Source organism: Schistocerca piceifrons, chromosome 3 (genome assembly GCF_021461385.2).
Source record: "Schistocerca piceifrons isolate TAMUIC-IGC-003096 chromosome 3, iqSchPice1.1, whole genome shotgun sequence".
NCBI classification, from domain to species: Eukaryota; Metazoa; Arthropoda; class Insecta; order Orthoptera; family Acrididae; genus Schistocerca; species Schistocerca piceifrons.
The window spans coordinates 120,071,923-120,092,281 of record NC_060140.1 but is presented as its reverse complement, the minus strand read 5'-3'; the positions used below and the strand labels follow the sequence as shown (position 1 = coordinate 120,092,281).

Sequence of the window (20,359 nt, the reverse complement as noted above, 5' to 3'; positions counted from 1 at the left end):
GCTGCTATATGTTACTTGCTCTACTAGTCTGGGTTAACACTGTGGAACAGTTTTTATGTGTTATTCACATCTCTTGAGTAGCCCAGTTTATAAATTCACTACTAGCCATTAAAATTGCTACACCAAGAAGAAATGCAGATGATAAACGGCTATTCATTGGACAAATATATTATACTTGATCTGACATGTGATTACATTTTCACGCAATTTGGGTGCATAGATCCTGAGAAATCAGTACCCAGAACAACAACCTCTGGCCGTAGTAAGGCCTTGATGCGCCTGGGCATTTAGTCAAACACAGTTTGGATGGCGTGTACAGGTACAGCTGAACATGCAGCTGCAACACGATACCACAGTTCATCAAGAGTAGTGACTGGCGGATTGTGACAAGCCAGTTGCTCGGCCACCATTGACCAGACGTTTTCAGTTGGGAATAGATCTAGAGAATGTGCTGTTTGAACATTTTCTTTATACAGAAAGGCCTGTACAGGACCTGCAACATGCGGTCGTGCATTATGCTGCTGAAATGTAGGGTTTCGCAGGGATCGAATGAAGGGTAGAGCCACGGGTCGTAACACGGGTGAGGCATCACAACAACGTTTCACCAGGCAACGCCGGTCAACTGTTGTTTGTGTATGAGAAATCGGTTGGAAACTTTCCTCATGTCAGCACGTTGTAGGTGTCGCCGCCGGCGCTAACCTTGTGTGAATGCTCTGAAAGGTTAATCATTTGCATATCACAGCATCTTCTTCCTGTCGGCTAAATTTCGCGTCTGTAGCACGTCATCTTCGTGGTGTAGCAATTTTAATGGCCAGTAGTGTAATTATTTACTATAAGGGGAGTTCAAAAAGAAATGATCCTGAGTCTGGAATGCACAAACCGGTGACAGGAGGGTAATATCGTGGCGTGTGTAACGAGGTGTGGTTCCGACGAGAGCGTGAAACTTCACAGCCTATCTCCAGAGGGCACAAGTGCACGTCACGTGACTATACAGAGCTAGCAGCAGCATGCATCAATGGTCCAACGCTGCCAGTCGCATTGCAAACAGTGACATGGAGGCACCAACAGAAGAGCAAAGAGGTGTTGTTCGTTTTCTGATAGCGGAAGGAGTAGAAGGAACGGACATTCATCGACGAGTGTCACACAGCAAGCGTTAAGGCGTGGCACAAGCGCTTCAGGGAAGGACGGCTGTCGTTAGCAGATGATGCACGATCTGGAGCACCACACTGCATTACTAATGGCGTCGTCCAGCTGGTGGATGCATTCATTACTCAGTGAAAGCCATAGCCGCCGTGGTCGGACTGAGCGTCGGAAGTGATCACACCATCATGAAGGAACGACTGTACATGTGCAAAGTGTGTGCCCAATGGGTGCCCCACAGTCTTCAACCACACCAGGAAGCATGTCCAATGGCCCACTGTCTTGCTCATCTGCAGCGCTATGCTCGGGAGGGGAATGCGTTCCTGGCGCGAGTGGTGGCTGGAGATGAGTTATGGTGTCGTCACTTCGAACCACAATCAAAACGACAAAGTCTCCAATGGAAGCATCCAGGGTCACCACAACCCAGAAAAGCGAAGACCATCCACACGAGTGCAGGAACGGTTATGCTGACGTTCTTCTTTGACCAAGATGGCCCCCTTCAGATTCACTGCCTGCAGCACAGGACAACAGTGAATGCTCAGCGTCCCTCACAAACCTTGACCACCCTTCGCCAAGCGATCAAATCAAAACGACCAGGCAGTCTCACCCGTGGGGTCATTCTGCTCCACAACAATGCAAAGCATCATACGGCCAACACAGTCGCGACACTCCTGCAGAAATTCAAATGGGAGATTATCGGCCACCCTCCATACAGCCCGGACCTCTCCCTGTAATTACGCCATTTTTCGTCTCCTTACAAAGTCTCTGAGGGGCAAACTATTCACGTCAGATGACGACGTCCAGCTGTACGTGCGGAACTGGTTAACATTGCAGCCATGGAATTTTATGAGACAGCCATTAATCTCCTTGTGTCACAGTGGGACATGTGTCTCAACAGCCAGGGTCAATACGTCTAACATACAGGTACTGGTTTCTGTAGTTATGCCTCTGGCACGTTTCTTTTTAAACGCCCCTTATAGAATTCTGAGAAACGGCACAGGAGAGGGCAGTCCTTTGACAAGAGGTTTTAAATCTATGATACTGTCAGCATTTTTGCATCATGAGTGAGTATACATTGAGAATTACTTTATTTGCAAGTAGATGATTAGAAGAATCAAGGACCTTTGTGCTGAACAAGGTATAAGAATGAGATTGAATACGTTGCAGTGGGAAAGGAGATAATGAAAAGATTTTTTTTTGAGGTAATGTGTCCTCATTCTTCAGTGTTTTATGAGTACTTAGATGCTGTTAAGGGATTTGCGAATCACTTCAAGGGTAAGAAACGTAAGAGATTTTTTGTCAGGCTATATCCAACACTAGAGATTTACAAAGAGAAATCTGAAGCAGAAACTGAAATCTTGCCCCAGAGAGTGGTGTCAGTTCATATGATAAATTTTTGTTAGTAATCACATAGGAGTGAGGTCGTATTAGGTTGGTGTTGGGTTCAAGGGAGACTAATATAGTTATTTTGACAGAAACTGGTGACTATTGACATTAGATGAGTTGTTGCAAGACTTCCAAGGTATTAAGGTTCTGTGTCCAGTTGATCTAAGAGATAGCTACTGACATATTGAACTGCATCCTCCAGTTAGGAATTTCATCACACTCTTAAGTTGTGGCTGTTATTATCAGTTTTGTGAGTTACTTTTGTGTTGAATGTCAGTTTACCTGCATTTATCAGAGGTCCTAATAGCATAGTTCCACTATATTTGGGAGAGATGTTGACCAAATATGCTGATGACATGTTAATTTCAGAGGAAAGTTGGGAGGAAGATAATGAGATTTTGAATAGTTTTAATTATTTTCAATGAGTTTAGTGTACAGTCCAAGTAGAATGCCATGGCCATTAGATGTGAGAACGGCAGGGCAAGCGTGGGGAGAGTGGTAGTGGTGGGGGTTATGGGCAGGTGTTGTAGGGGAAATGCCGAGAGCTGGAGGGGAAGTGCCATTCTAGACTAAAGCATACTCTCACGTTTTTTGTAAATATTGGGTGGGGCCCCTCCACCCCTACACATGCATGGTGACCATTCAAAAAGATCTATTGTCACCTCAGTTCCGTTAGCATCTAAAAAGAATTCGGCCGAAAATGCAACGATTTATTTTCGCCTGGCTTGTTAACCATTTCAAGGTTACAGAGAAGCGTCATGAGTGGAGAATTTTGAATAAAACGTACACATTTCTCTGGCTGACATTCTAAAATTTTCTTCTTCTGGCAAAACGCAGTGAAGTTTATGCTGTTTAACCTCATTATCATGCTGTGCAGACACAATTGTGGTTTATTACTTTTATTAAGTGAGGAACTGAAGAAAATTAAGGTCAGCAGCATAAGAAAAAGCATATCTTCAGTACAAAAAAACGAAACCCGTAGCATTTCTCGTTTCACCAGCTATTGATGGGCCTTAAAAACCACCTTCTTTCATCGGAAAAGTCTGTATTTAGTAGAATGACACGCTAGATAATGAAGTTTTGCATAATAATCATATGATAAAATACTTTACTCCTTGTGTGCCATCACTTGCCAAAATATCATTTAGATATGTGAAACTGTCAATGAAATATGAGGAATGTGGTCGCTATTTTACTCTGTGTTTATTGTTGGCGCTGTACGGTCCCAAATGAGTGTTCTATGTCAGATCAATTTTCTCAAGATTGGTGATGGATAGATACCTCTACCAAAGTCTAAAAAAATCAAATGGCTCTGAGCACTATGAGACTTAACGTCTGAGGTCATCAGTCCCCTAGAACTTAGAACTCCTTAAACCTAACTAACCTAAGGACATCACACACATCCATGCCCGAGGCAGGATTCGAACTTGCCACCGTAGCGGTCGCGCGGTTCCAGACTGTAGCACCTAGAACCGCCGGCCACCCTGGCCGGCCCGAATACTTAAGAAAAATTCAATATGTTAGCTAAATTTCACATGCGACAGCATAACATGCAATATGCACCAAAAGCAAAATCATAGCGACCTCTATTTTTCATTGCAAATTTTTCAGAATTTTGTAGTGTCTTACTGCCACATAAATATCACAATAACTATAACCATTAACGGAATGATGGACATAATTAACCTGACATATAAGGCTATAAGTAAATCACAACTGAAATATTTTTACCGAGTACTTTCTGTAAAATCGTTTGAGAAAGATTGCAGGCTGTGCGCCTCGATTTTCTCATCGTCGACTGACCAAAACGTGGAAAATACTTGTTGGCCTCCCCTAGCGAACAAACGAATGAACTCACCCAGGGCTTTGGACGAAAACTGGTCAGTGCACATCAGCCACGGTGTCCCGTGTGGACTGTAACTGTTAATTTGGAAAAATCAGAATTTGGATACATTGAGAATGTGTCAGGGATTTCACCTGATCCAGATAAAATAATGCAATTTCTTGGACACACTGTGACTGTGTTAGGCAGTTTACCTGATTCAGATGAAACAAATTAATTCAGAGACGTTTCCCGTCCTAAGGTGAGCATATTTGTTCATTTTTGGTGTTTATCTGTTTTTACGAAACATTATTTGACAATTCTGGCTACGCCATACTTCGGTTCATTGACTCCTTGGAATGGGATACCCAGTCGCAGACAGAATTTAAGAGTATAGAACACTTCCCTCTATTGGCTCCAATTCCTTCTCATCCATACTTACGTGAGGTTTTGTAACTAAGCTCAGACAACTGCAAGATGGGTTTCCATACTGAGTTATTCCAGAAATTTGAAGTAGATGGAGTGGTGAAGCACCATGCTGTTGCTTTTGCAAGCTGCGTGAAAGTGCAAACCCAACTATTTTATGACTCACCTTAAGGCTCTTGCCATTGTATGGGTCTTTCAGAAATTTAGGTGTTCCTTATTTGGCCAGATGGCCATGGTTCATACTGACCAAAGAGTACTGTACTTTGAATGAGCGCAAAACTGAGTGGTCACTTAGCTAGACAGGCGCTGTATCTTAAAGAGATCGGTTTCACAATCGTAAACATTTATTGTCAGGAAAACAATGATGTCTACGAAAAATATTTCAGCGGCGTATAATTAGAGAATGTTGAATTTTTGGAATAGATTGTTTAGGGACAAGACAAGGAACCGTCATGGAAGGAAGTAAGGTGAAGTGAAGTGATCACATGAACCGTTGTCGACTGACAACTTTATTTGATTAGAAATGATATGCTGTTCAAGAAGAGAGATGCAGATGATTCACAGTGTGCTGTTTGTATTCCTGGTGAGCTATTCAATAAGTTAATTTGGCAAATTGATTGATTGATACACATTTTTGGATGGAAGTGATTGCAAAAGCTTCATGAAATGTGTTATTTTTTAATGTTCGGGAAAACATTTGCGATTAGCTTCCTGCAAGCATTGTCGCAAAGTAAAGCTGCCAATAGTGTCTCATCATACAACTTTATTTCCAATTATTCCGTCAAGAATAAAAGAGCTTGTCTTTCCTAAGAACTAATCAGGGATATGCGCATGTTTTTGATTTTGTTGTCAAGTTCCAAATTTGTGTTACCCACAGTACTGAAGACAGCTGCTAGTCAGTGTGTCTTACATACAATCTTTGACAATATCCGGTATAGAGTCAGACATGTGAAGAAGGTGCTATCGGGAAAAGGCCCACAATTTAGATCGAAACTTTGGAAATGTGCTTCAAATTGTCCATAGATTAAAAACGATTTCCATCTCACTATTTCATACATTGTCCAATCCTTCTGAATGTGTAATGAAAGAACTAGGGCAACTATATAGATTTTACTGTGAAAGATGTCACATGCTGTGGGACTCTTACATTCAGCAATTTAAGGAAATCATCAGTGAGATGAGAAATGATTCAACATTTCCACCACTAATTGAGGTAGTGTCGAATTGGCTTCCACAGGGAAAAATTCCAGAGATAGTGCCAATAAGTACCAAGTTGTGACATAATGTTGTACTGAGACTAGCTTTAACGAATATCAGGTAGGCTGCTGACTGATGACAGAGAAATGATAATCGCTGAAGATTATCAAAGTCAATTGTTGTCGAACAACAGATGTAAATAATATCACGTAAATTGTCCACCTAGTGTCATCCATTAATATATGAGTTTCTCACTGGATATCGAGGACCCTATAGAGAGAGAGACAGATGTTTTGCATTCAAACACCGTAGAGGTGGAGATCCTCATGAACAGAAAATGCTAAGTGCTCCATCGCATTTCCACTGCAAAAGTTGTTAAATGGTAAAGTGTGTAGAGCAATATTTCAACTTGAGTAGAGTGTATCTGAACCGTGATAACGTGTTTATGGTTATGTAATGTTGTTTATTTTTTATGTGCTTGATATTTTATAGGTACTTTGCAAATGGCAGTTACGCTCTGTGTCGTCCACTTGGGAGTTATGATGCAGATGAAAACGAAAGGAAAGAAATGCTAGAGAAGAGATGGCAACAAGACAATTTAATAGATATATCTGTGAAAAATCTGACGTAGGCAGAGGAGAATAGGACCAGGCCAATGAGTGTAAAATTGAATGCAGCATAGGTATTTGTAAATAGGTGATAGTGAAACGAAGAGAAATTGATTATGTTTGAGAGGTACTTTGACATGATTATTGAATCCTGCCCAGTACATCCCCATCTCTAAGTGTTGACGTTTCTTTAAAATGTAACAGAGTTTTCTATATGAATGATAGCAGTGATGCATAACTGTCATGTATTTTCTGTAGTATGGAACTTGCAGTTTGTTGCCATTAGTTGTAGAAAATGTACTGGGGTGTAGAGTCAGTGATCAGCAATAGATATGGCAAGATATACAAAGAGGTAATTGCAGCACTGCTGAGTTCTGCAGAAGGAGTGCACTTAGTAAGTACACAGTAATGTATGCATGTAATCATTTTAAAAGAAAGCATAACAAAATTTATTGAGAGATGTGAATAATTATGAAGCAACTAGGAGTTAAGCAAGATTCTATGCATAGTTATGTTGTAACATTAGTCTACTAGAGCACTCTAGAAATGGTAGTACCAATATGATTATACGTTGACCTGCAGAACTTGAGAGCAGCAAGAGAAATAATTCAGGTACCTTACCCAAGCCAAATGCTAGACCATTGTGGAGGAGGCTCATTAATGTATTGAGAACAAATGGGCTCCATGTGAGTACCATACCAAAACATATGGTCGTCAGTAGCCAGCTCTACCAAGATGAGTCGCCCTATACTGAGTGATACCATTCCATCCTCCATTCTATTGTCGTGAAAAGCTATTTCCTTACAATCAGAAACAATGTGTACTTTGCAGCTCACCCTCTGGCCCTCCATGTGTTGAAAGACTATGATGAATCATTGCAGAAAGTATGACACTCCCCTCAATACCTAATGCATTGAATGAACTGTTACCATTATGAATAGTCACAATCGATTAATATTCTGTGATGTAAACCTTCTCATTTTTCATGAATATTTTTGTACATACGAATATCATTCATTGCTTAATCTAAATTTGTGGTCTTGTTGAACTTACTGAACTGCGTCATACTCTATTAAAACTGCTGACAGTCCACCAGTGTCTCATACCTCATTGAAGGTATTTCTTTAATTGACTATAATTTCGAAAACCTTTCTCTACACACGTGTAACTGGTAGTGGGATCAGTAAGAATGTAGGGAACAAAAAATAATTAGGAAACCCCTTTCCAGATTTGCTCTGCCACATGTGTCACCACACAACGAGCAGCCACGGTTTTTACAATGAGGTTACCTACACCTAACAACTCCGAGCAAAGTCTGGCAAGAACAATCCCCTTGAAAGACAGAGAACGAATGTTCCTTCCATGATAGGCTGTTTTAAATCTTTTCCTAGTAGCATACACGAGTCCATAATTTTTTTGGTCTTTCGTTTTTTTGGATTTTAATTTAATGCAAGAAACATGTCACTCTTACCATTTCGTGAAAGTACTTAAAACTTCCCCCAGCGAGAGTGTACATGATGTCCAACACAAAGTATTAGAAAGTCGCTGTGAATTTTGGTTTAGTGTCAGCAATAAGTAATTATGTTGATCCCTAATAGACGAATTCCTTTACCGACCTCTAAGTTCTGGGTGAAATGTCAATTTCTTTTATCAGTTATCCAGCATCTTCAAAACATTTCCGTAATTGCTAATCACTCCGCCGATTTCTTAAAATGTTTTCCAGTCTTTTTCATCTTATTTATTACTTTCTGAATGGAGACTTCGATCCCTTATACAACGTGCTAGATGACCCATTGCTAACCAGTCTTCTTTATTATGGTAATCTGAGATTACCCCTTAATTCGTTGAAGTCGAATGCCACGATGGATGCTTTGCAAGGTATCGACGCATGTATTTCCCCTCCCTTTCCTAGTGCGAGTTTGTTCTCCAACTGTAATGATATCGTTGCCGCTTTTCCTTCTTTTCTCCTCCTACACAACTGATTAGTCACGTTGGTTTTAACTGGGTGTAAACGATAACTGTTTATAATGTACCACAGTGGTGTAGGTGACCTCGAGAAGAACAAACTAATGAAAGACACTTGCTACCTTTAAACCTGGAAACAGTTTCAAACTGGCCTATAGAAGCCGCTTAAGCTACAGTGCAAGCGCGTCGCGTGAGTGCATTTCTTTTCCTCGCAAAAATCGTGCGTGAATGTTTAAAACCTCTTATCCTTTCATACGTACCAACTGTTAAAGAATAGGGATAGATTTTATAATTAGAGTCCCACACGGAAAACCTTAATTGTGACATACCAGATTAAGGTACTGGCGGTCGAATAGTATTTAGGCTATGCATGGCTCTGTTCACAAAATATGGCTCCACGTAGTCATCGGCTCTAGCCTTGTAAGACTGCTTAAATGCAAATTAGCGAAGATAGCTAAAATCACAGATAATGATCCTCTGGTCAAATGGCTAAAGTACTGAGAAGTTAGGCGAAATTTTAAATAAACACAAATTGTATGAATAATTATAAATAACAATAATGGATTATTACCTGCGGATATAGAGGACACCATAACTCGATTTCGAATAAAGAATATCTAGATATACAAGAAAGAATATCTAGATATGGTGGTCGTACAGTAATTCAGTTTAAGGGATACAAATTGGGAAGTATTCAGTTGCAGTTAAGAATGTGTTAATCAGAGTGGTAGTGGGCTCCCTACAAATCAATAATTTCACCAAATAACAGTACCGTGCTTTTAACTAGACACAAATAATCGCGGAAAAGCAAGTAAATCACTTCAGAGTTGCTCGAAGCATGTCATACGATGCTTGCTCACAGTTAACGTTAATACTAGCTACCGTGTCAAAGTCCCATTAGCATCGGTATTTTACTGATTACGAACAAATTTTAAAGTATTCACAACTACTAGCCGTTCATACCTCACCAACTTCTTTGCAACATAATTCTGTTCACTATTACGTCTTGACATATACTTCACTGTATCACTCCTCCACACCAAATCCTCTCTCTGTTCCCCCTCGACACGAACTGCCGTTGTACCACCTCTCCAAACCAAGAGTTTCGACTCTCTACCTCTCCCAGAAATCCCATCTTGCTCCCAAGAGCCACTCCATGAATCCTCACCGCTCGCGCCGATAAGAAACACTCTCTTCCCCCTCAAATAGCATCATTTATTATAATGTATCAAATAGCCCACCATTTGCATAGTAATAAAGTTACAGTTTAAATGTATGGGTGAAATTAAAGAACATTTTATCTCATTTCTGCAGAGACCAAACATGTTAATGTACATACAAAAGCATAGACATAATCAATTAAGTATGTTACAGTGCATATACACTTATAATTAATGATAAATAATACATTTTGAAAAATATGAAATATAAGTGTGGCGTGTTAAGCTGGTGCCCCAGTTCACACAATACCTATTTATGGTATTAAATCACACAGATAATTTGATCTTCTTAAGTTCATTAACAAGCAGTTAATAACTGAGAAACGTCATTAGATATGGATAGATCTCAGAATTGTTGTACTGTTTCCATTTGTTGTGTACCTGTGTGGGATATATGATCTGATACATTTATGTAGTAAATGGGTATAAACGCAATAATTGAACAAATAAAATATGTATCAATGTTTGACTCTCAGAGATGGTAGCTGAAGTCCTGAGCTATCATCCAATACCTTGGTTATATAGATAGCAAAAAGCGTTCGACAGTTATTAATTTGTAGTCACTTGTAACTACATTTGTTAAGTGTCTTCAGCTAACTCCTACAACTTTTATATTTGTAATATGAAAGGCTTAATAAATGTGACTCAATGCCACAAGCAACCCGATATTTTGGGATTTGTCGTACTGTTAAACATCGAATTATGATGCAATTATGAAGTATTTCAATTTGGTCACGTTTCATCCTGAAGCAAAGCCGCCATTTCACTGAAGAAGCGTGGTATCCCAGGATGAATGTTCGCCAATTTCTGCTTACTACTGGGGGAAAACCCTAGTATTGTCCTCAGTTGGCTGGTCCTTTGTCGACTCAAGTGACCCATCCGGAAAGCCCTTGCAGCCGAACCCCAATCTCACGATAGATTTTAAAATTTCTGGCTTGTCGACTTCCCGAGCATATGTGTTAAGATACACCTTGCACTTACGAAATGTAAAATTGACGTTTGTTTAAATTTTACCTCGTAGCATTGTGAATTTTCACAGCATTAAAATTAACAGTTACATCGCATCAATTGACTGTCCTTCCTATAACGTAACCTACCCTATCAAGTTGCTCCGTCAATCGTATCTTTACCTCCATGTATCTTCAAAAGGCAGCTACTGCATTTGATGAATTACGACAGACCTCACGGACGCTCTAGTACTTACGTAAAAAATACCAAAAGAGGCTTGTGATTACGGTCATTTTCTCTATTTGACTAACAATGAGCGTGCAAATAGCTTAAATGTACTTCATTGCAAGGCACCGACCAGTCACACTGACCACCTACTAAATTTGACGTCAGTGTGTAATAACCATTTACAGACGGCTGGTGGCAGCACTAGCAGGTGAGGGTATATAAAGCGCCTCAGGGGGAAATTGATGTCGCACTGCGGTAGTGGAGCGATTTATATGACCTCCGAAAGAGTATGATCATGGGCTTCTGGGCCAAGAGTGAAACCATTTTCTAAATGGCCGAGTTTTTAAACGTTGCTCATGCCTGTGTGGTTAAAGTGAACTGCACCTGGAAAAATGGCGTCATCCAAAACCGGGACCGAGGCAAGAGTGGTACACCACACCCCACACATAACAGGGACGAAGGACAGCTATGTGGATGCGAACAGGCGAACAGACGTGCAAATGCTGAGCATCTGACCACCCAGATGAACCAAGGGGCTACCAGCAATGCCTACTCAGCCACCGTTCAGTGAATGTTGCCGCGCAGGGGCCTTAGCAGCGGGCGCCTGCTTCAGCATCCCTGCTAACTGGTGCTTTTCGGCGACGAAGGCTGGCATCTGTGCGCAAGTACAGCATCTGAATGTCCACTGAGCTGCGACAGGCGACCGTTTTAGGAGAAAAACGTTTTCGTCTCCGTCGGTCTCATCGATCTTGCCTTGTAGACCGTGAAACATGTGAAAGCAGAGGGGTCCAGGTCAGAGGCTAGAGCATTCTGATTTGTGAAATGTTTTCATTGTCTTCCCTGGGTGATATCGTCCCTATGTAAGAAAAAAATTGATAAACAGATACTATAATTGTGGGGACCATGTCCACCCCTACATTCAGTTTGTTCCTTCTCGGCATGATGACATCTAGCACCAGGACAATCGAACGTATCACATAGCTCAATGTGTACGTGCGTGGTTCAGGGAGCAGCAGGATTGGTTTACCGTTCTCCACTGGCCACCAAATTCCCCGGATTTAAACCCAATCGAGAATGTGTGGGACATCTCGATCGGGCTCTTCGGTATCCTCAACCAAGAAACTCCGGGCAGCTGGCTAGGCACTGGAATCAGCATGACACCACACCGCTGGCGGTACCTTCAAATAACCAAACTGACTGTCCTCTTGCACGTCTGGCGATGAAGGGGCTGTTCTTTTGGCTTTTACAGGAAGTCACATTAATGTGATTGGACAGCATATTATGATCGATAGCGTTGCTTAAGACTTTTCCCACACTCTCTGCATGTGAGCTACATGGAAGCGATCGGCGGCTGTGTGGGCTCGTACTTACTTTCTTCTTTTATTTTTTGTAGTTCGTAATTTTATTAGCATGAACTTGTGCCATCTGCAGCATCACGTCACTGCAGTTTGATCACCTGTAGCTGTTTTCCTTTGATCTTCATTTAGTCTGGGAGATGGATAGTGACTGTCTTCGTTTTCTGTAGCTGCGGAGGGAATGGCCCTTTTTCATAAACAGATAGATGTAGTGATCGACGGAGTTGAGGGGCTTTCCCTGAGCTGCAGCCACGTTTGGGTACCTGAAGAGACGGCTGTGGCATTTTTGGTTCCATTGGAGTCGCCTAGGAAAGGTGATACATCTGAAAGTTAATACATGCTCGACATGAACAGGTCCCCAACACCCATGTGGCAATGATGGTGGTTTCGCGATTACCTGGGCGGCGGGTTGCAAATATGGGCACGTGTAGTAAGGCAGTCCTCGCGTGACCTAGCAACAGATATGAGACGTTTCCTACTGTTGAGGGCGTATATACACATCTGAACTAGCATGGGGTCCCTCCTCTGACGGTCCCCTGGTGTTATTATTGGGTGTTACTGACATAGTACTGGGTGCGGCGTAGTCTAGTGGGGCCATGTGTCTGTGGTAGCTGAGTGGCGCCAGTAGTCATACAATTGTTTCCTCCTGATTCGGGGGGAAAGTAAACGAAAAGGTAAGATAATTTGTTGATATCTTACAGAATTGTGCCCGAAATTACACGCTTATCCACCGACTCTGCCTCCCTACCAACCCCCCGCCTCTTCCCCCGCCCCTTTCTCCGTCCCAAAGATCGGTGCTCTGTGCAACAGGTTATTTCTCCTGTATGGAAGAGACCTCTCTGTTTAACATCGTTGATCTGGTGGACCAACGAGTCACAGCATGATTTCTGATCCTAGAAGTGTATACCAGAGTCACTCTGACGGATCTTTTTCTTCTTTCTTCTCGTTCCTGTGCATACGCCGCTGCACATACACAGCTCGCTGACACCAACGCAAATTCAGCATTGAGTAAGACATAGTAGACGACGGACGCTCACAATTGTGAGGCACAGTTGTCTAATTAATTTGACAGAAGTATCTTTTAAGGGTTACTGTGATCCTAGAGTACAGATTGTGTAACCATTTAGTCTCTGAATGTGAAGTTCGCCGCACGGGATTAGCCTAGCGGTCTTACGCGCTGCAGTCATGGACTGTGCGGCTGGTCCCGGCGGAGGTTCGAGTCCTCCCTACGGCATGGGTGTGTGTGTTTGTCCTTAGGATAATTTACGTTAAGTAGTGTGTAATCTTAGAGACTGATGACCTTAGCAGTTAAGTCCCATAAGATTTCACACACATTTGAACATTTGTGAAGTTCATTTATGAAAAAATGGCACGTAAAAAAGAGATATTTCACTAACAGAAGATCCTATACAGGAAGCACTGTCAGAACGACCCAATTGTGGAAGTGATGGAAGTCACTCTCGTGATGGAAGTGATTCTGAAGCTGATGATACTGCAGCGTTTATGAACAATGGCGAAGTGCATCAGACTGGCGACTGACGAAGAAAATCCAGTCGTCACAGTGAGAGTGGCTATTGCTGGAACACAGTTGTCCCTAATAGTTCAGGCCTACCATTTGCCGATATCATTGTAGTCCATATTCCAAAAATGTGGAAATAATGAATTAACGCATTAATGAATAACTGAGAATACTTCAACGTTTCGTGTAATACGTGCAGTTCATTAAATGAATATTGTCAACATCTAACTGAACTGCAAATAAAGTCTTTAGATCGGGATCAATTTCAGGTTTCTTCCCTGAAAAGTTTCTATGACTGTTTTTACTTAGTCTCGAATTTCAGATTTGTTAATAATAATACCGACTGAAAAAGTACACGAGAGAGGTAAAATAAAATAAGTTTAGTAAGTCAGAGCCAAATTTCATTACAAAATATTATATTTTCATGCATTTCACCTGCAAATCATTAAGGGTTACTGCGACCTTGGTGCGTACTTCGTGCGACAATTTACAATATGTACAATACTAGAGTTAAAGCTTTTTTCCCACTTCAGTAGACAAGTTGTTCTTCAGTTTGAAGTATGTAAGACAAAATGGGAGACTGGACCGTAACTGAGGGCGCCTATTGTCCCTGAACGTATGACGGCGGGGCGATGAGTCTCCAGCTCCAGTAGGGACTCCCTCTGCCAAACTCGGCGGCGTCCTGCAGCGACTCCGGCAGCCTCTGCAGCGCAGTTTCCGGCAGGAACGACACCGACAGCGCTCCCAGCAGGTGCATCGCTGACAAGATGGCGAACGGCAGCCTACGGTCCACCGAGCCTCCCTGTAACAGATGGTACACGACATGAGACATAGGACGGTGGAGCATGGAAAATACAGAAATAAATAACGAAGAACAACATTTGGAGATGAAAATGAGATTATACGACACGTGATGTGGTAGGACAAAAATTATCGTTTAGGTTGCTATTCACACCTGGCATTTTGAAACCACTTCACTGTACCATGTATCTGTCAACGCTACTGACACACCCAGAAAGAAATTTTCACCCTGCAGCGGTATGGGAGCTGTTGTAGAACTTCATGGCTGACTGGAACTCTGTGCCTGACCAAGACTCGAATCTGGCAGCCTCGTGTTTAGCGAGCGAGTGCTCTAACAACTGAGCCACCCGAGACGAGGTACTGGCGGAAGCTAACCTGAGAGTACGGACCGTGAGGCGTGTTCTGATAGCTGAGTTGGTAGAGCACTTGCTTTCAAAATACAGAGGTCCCACACTGGAGTCCCAACAAGGCACAAACTGTTAATCTACCAGGAAGTTTCTATATTGACACACATAAGTTACTGATTAAAGTCTTCTTACTGGCTATTTCTACGTAGTTCGAGCTAGTTTCAGCACAGTCATAACCGGATGGATATCAATGTTCACATGATTGAAAAAAGGTAAAGGTGTTAGAAAGTGACAAGTGTGAGAAACACTAACGATTTCCAGTTTCACAGTAGACTAGCACCACCAAATTTCTCTGCACTCTCCACATAACAAACCAGCTTGTTACAATACGGTATTTCAATCCTGCGGAAGTAGCATTATCTGCATTTCCGCCAGATACATCAGTTATGAACAATGAAAGCTTGTGTGCACGTGTAAGCTTAACATACAAAAAAAGAGATGAGACAGTAGACGGAGATATTATTTTCGTGATTCAGACCAGACACCATACGATATATCCTTGATTGAGAGAGACAAGTTCCAGTGAAAAACGGATCAAAAAATTGATAACACTGATGATTCCCGTCCCTTAGATAAGTGTACCTACCACCTGTTCGAGGAAGGTAGCTATATTCTCTTCTCAGTGATAGCAGTAAAATTCGAACTCCGTTTTTTTGTATGAAGGGAAAAAACTTCTACAAGTCCTATGCTGTACGATGATAGTCAGCCTTGGAAATGATTACATCAGAAAGGCGATGAAAGCGCTCTGTTCAGTCACTGAAAAGCAAAGACAAGTATTAGAAAGCTTTAAACAGAAAAATACTTTTTCGTTAAGTATTTTTAAGGAGCATTCTAAAATACACTGCTATTCAGTAAAACTGCAACACCTTGGAGGACCCTTGCAACAAACATCAATCGGTCAAGAAGTGTGCTACATTCTTGAATGTGCAAATGATTAGCATTTCAGTGCAAAACAGTGTATATGAGTAGCGCTCTCTATATTCTGTATATAGAGAAAGATTACCCAACGGATTTCTTATTAAGACACAGCATGTGAATGGTTATTGTTTTCTAAGAAGATCGTTTTTTGTGTTCGTGTAAAGAGGTTGTCCATCTGCACCTGTCTATGTGTGACATCAGCGGAACAACAATGTTTCTGCTCGCATTGGTCGGGGTCTTACAATTGTCGCGCGAATATCTCATTTATGTGTTCAGCAGGACCATGCACAACGCAGTGCAGGATCTCAATAGCCCACGCGACTAGCGCCTGAGAGGACAGAAGTATTGTTCACTCAGAGGTGCAGCATCGTACAGCCACATCATATATCTTAAGTCAGGAACTTTGTTTGGAACTAGTCAGGTATCCACATGGACAGTGCAGTGACATCTGAAGTGCCACATATTCTCAGCACTGCGACCATTGCAGCAGCTTCCCTTGAAGCATCAGCACAGACATGCCAGCAGAGATGCACTCAGTGATGACATTGGATGCAGAAGCGTTTTAATGTCGTTTTCTCAGACAAGTCGCAGTTCTGTGAATAGCTTGATGGACACATCCATGTGTTGAGGTTCCAAGGAAAATGAACATTGCTAGACTGATTTCACCAATGTCGTGAGAGGTGTTATTTTGTGGACTGTCATGGGGTGCACAACTTGATCACCCCTGGTTAACTTAGCGGGTACTATGGACAGCAGGGGCATAATTAGGTCGTACGTTAGGTTGGTGGGAGTGCCCTGTCATAGAGGTCTCCGTGGAATTATCTGTCAACAAGGTAACACAAGATAGCTTACTGACTGTCCTGTCCTGTCCTGAACTAGCCTCAAACAGGAGGTGGTCGACAGCAACCCTGTCCAGCACATTCTCCAGAATGAACTGGAAATTATCTGGTGGTGGGTTGGCGAGAGCCTGGCATGCCACGACACCCAAAGCGCTACCTCTTGTTTCAGTTCATTATTTTCTGGGGCTTGTGAGCGATTACAAGTTTCCAGTAGCTTTGGAAATATGTGTAAACTTGGCTGGAAGTGCCTAGGTGCCTTGATTCTCATATACTGGATGGATATAACCTAGGTAATTTGCACGCCATGTGTTACGCTACCTCAGGTACACAGCTTCTAACGGTAATACTCCTCTTACTGCGTCTAACTTAAACATAATGCTATGGCGTAAAGCCAAGCGCTGGCACGCCATTTGGAATCTAGAGAGCAGAGAGGGTTGTGAAGAAGACGTCAGCCAACTGCACCCTGACCGACCCCTCTCCAGGACGACAACGCGACAGCAGTGGCCTCTATGCAAAGAGAACGTAAGCGCCACGCTGACAAGCCGTGGTCCACTTCTACAGCAGCATCACGATTAGGCACTTCAGCACCAGCGACTTAGGAATTGTACGGGGTGTTCAAAATGTCTCTCTGTCGTACCATATGATTGTTAGCCGCGCGTACCGTATGATTGTTCGCCTACCTGAGTTACTTCCCTTCTAATGAACTCTCCCAACATTCCGCTGTTTCGCTTATCTCAGCCAGCATCAGCAGTATCGTTGGTGTGTGTCGTTATGTGTTGACGTGAACGTTTAAGGTTTAAGTTTAGCTCGCGTTTCAGTGTCACTGCTTGCTGACGTTTTTGGTGATAGCATAATTTCACAGGGACTTTGGCCTCCACGATCGCCTGACCTAACACGATCTGACTTTTTCTTCTGAGGTGCAGCGAAAGCAACTCTCTCTAAAAACCTTCCGAAATCCATCGATGAACTGAAAACTGCAATATCCACTTTCTTTGCTTCTGTTACAGAAGAAATGTTACAGCTTGAGTTTGGAAGCATCATTAGATGCATTGAATTGTGTGTTCAGCGACAGGGGGGGGGGGGGGCACTTTCAACGTTTAGTGTGAAAATTTCTAAGTAAAAATGAATATTTAATAAATTAATAACTTGTATTTAACTGAGTTTCATTTCGGTATATTCACTGCGGCATGCGTCACGCGCGGCTAACAATCATACGGCACTGTGGAGAGACTTTTTGAGCACCCCGTATATACTGAACGACATCGTTTATTTTGTCTGTCGCCCTTTTTTTGCGACACATCTGGTCAACACCAAAAGAAGTATTGTAATCATTTCATTTTGTAATGTTATTAATTAACGCGATTTGCTTGAATTGTTGTCCAGTTTTTGACGAGTAAGCAGGATTTAACACATAATATTGTACCCCATAACTAGCAGATTATGACGGCATTTTCTTTTAAATTCGATCAGTAACTATATGAAACATCTCAACTGGAGTAACAGAGCCCGTTACGTTAGTATTAAGTGCACCTGGCACCTTAACATGTGGACAGCGTCTAGTCTTTCTGCGCCGGCCGGTGTGGCCGAGCGGTTCTAGGCGCTTCAGTCTGGAACCGCGCGACCGCTATGGTCACAAGTTCGAATCCTGCCTCGGGCATGGATGTGTGTGATGTCCTTAGGCTAGTTAGGTTTAAGTAGTTCTAAGTTCTAGGGGACTGATGACCTTAGATGTTAAGTCCCATAGTGCTCAGAGCCAATAGTCTTTCTGCTGTTTCACGCTGCCACAGGAACACTCAGAGCAGAAAATACCTTCTGCTTTTATTTATTTTCCCTTGCACAGTCTGTTTAGTTTCTCACTTTACCAGTTGAGTGATTAAATTCGACTGTTGTGAATTTGTCCCCCCTATTGCCAGAACTCTTACAGAGTGTTGAAATGGTAGTCCCAACTTAACTTGTAGATGGGCAGTGCTGAAACAAGAGAGGATGATCAGTCACCTGGGGTGAGCGTCTATTTTTACGTGGTTCAGATGAACAAATGGTCAGAGGGGCCAACTCTCTCCGCACCACACAGACTGGATGCTCTCAGGCAGAGGACCTGCAAGTTACTGCTTCACGGGGCTTCGTTAGGTAAGGACGCTTTCGATTAAGCTTTCCTCTGGTATCATGAACAAAGATAGTTTGTTGATTTAATTTAAGTTGACGTTTCAGATTGCTTCACAGGGCTTCGTAAGGTAAGGATGCTTTCGATTAAGCTTTCCTCTGCTATCATGAGCAAAGATATTTTGTTGTTTTAATTTAAGTTGACGTTTCAGATAGATTATTCACTTATTTGCTTATTTGTTTATCTTGAGGATGTTAGGGAAATGTTTAAAGATCCTTTATTATTCCTAACTTTCTTGCGTAAAATCACGTGTTGATTGTAGCTTTGAGTTGTCTGCTTTATGGTTCAAATCGCTCTGAGCACTATGAGACTTAACATCTGAGGTCATCAGTCCCCTAGACTTAGAACTACTTAAACCTAAGGACATCACACACATCCATGCCCGAGGCAGGATTCGATCTGCGACCGTAGCAGCAGCACGGTTACGGACTGAACCGCCTAGAACCGCTCGGCCAGAGCGGCCGGCTCAGCATCATGTTATTAAGGAATCCATTAAACTTGTGCTCTCAGGAGTATAATGTTAAAGTATCATTGCAAGACCTCTCTTTTCTTCCCTTTTCTATATTTTCTCTGCCTCTTGCATAAACTGAATGATGGATTCTAATTGTGGACTTCCAGTAACGCCCCAGAACTAGACACTTGCGACTCAACTGCTCTATGGCGCATTGCCTGCGATATCGGACTGTTACTTTCCCTAACTTTTCGGTTTTAAACAACATGCATTACGTGCCACCTCGGCATCGTTTTCACTTTCGTTTCTTGAATGAACTGAACCCTCATCAGGGGAGTGTTCTGCATTTTACAATTGAGCCCTGTTTAGAGAGTGAGTTAAATGAACTTCATCCACCCTCCTACCTCGTTCTGCGTCAATGACTGGCTTGTGTTCCATTTTGGACGACAACGGTGTGCAACCTTTCTCACACACACACGAGCTTCGCTTCTCGTAAACATTCAGATCAGTTGCTGCTTCCGCAATCTTCCGACTCAAATGCACCACGCGCCGCAACTATAGTCAGTTCTTTTCCAAATAATGCAGATTTATGCCCAAACCAATGAAATAAAACCTACTCTAAAATGTCTTACACATCCCTATAAACAAATATGCACCCCATAAACTTGCACAATGCTATTACCAGCGGCGCAACATCGGACAAGAAGTGACGCAGAAGTTACAGGCAAGACACAATTAAAAGCAAAATAGATGACACAGACAGTACATACACTGAAATAAAATGACTGCAGCATACTACAAATAGCTGAGATACAACGCAAAGCGTCAAACGCTAGTCTAAATGTTCTCAGTGCGCCATAGTCTAACTTTCAAGAAAAGGAAAACACGCACCTGTTCCAGAAGATTACTAATTTTGTACGATTGCATTCTGAATTGCTGGTGTAGCCATGTATCACCAAAACAAAATA

General features: G+C 42.2%; 1 protein-coding gene across 1 annotated transcript in view; it reads right to left on the bottom strand.

Annotated features, from left to right (window-relative positions):
* Positions 1-14,415: 14,415 nt before the first annotated feature.
* Positions 14,416-20,359, bottom strand: part of LOC124788445 (organic cation transporter 1-like) — a 113,988-nt gene continuing 108,044 nt past the window's right edge. Inside the window, exon 7 of the mRNA XM_047255717.1 lies at positions 14,416-14,616. Coding sequence (XP_047111673.1) covers positions 14,416-14,616 — 201 coding nt within the window. The remainder of the gene's footprint in view (positions 14,617-20,359) is intronic.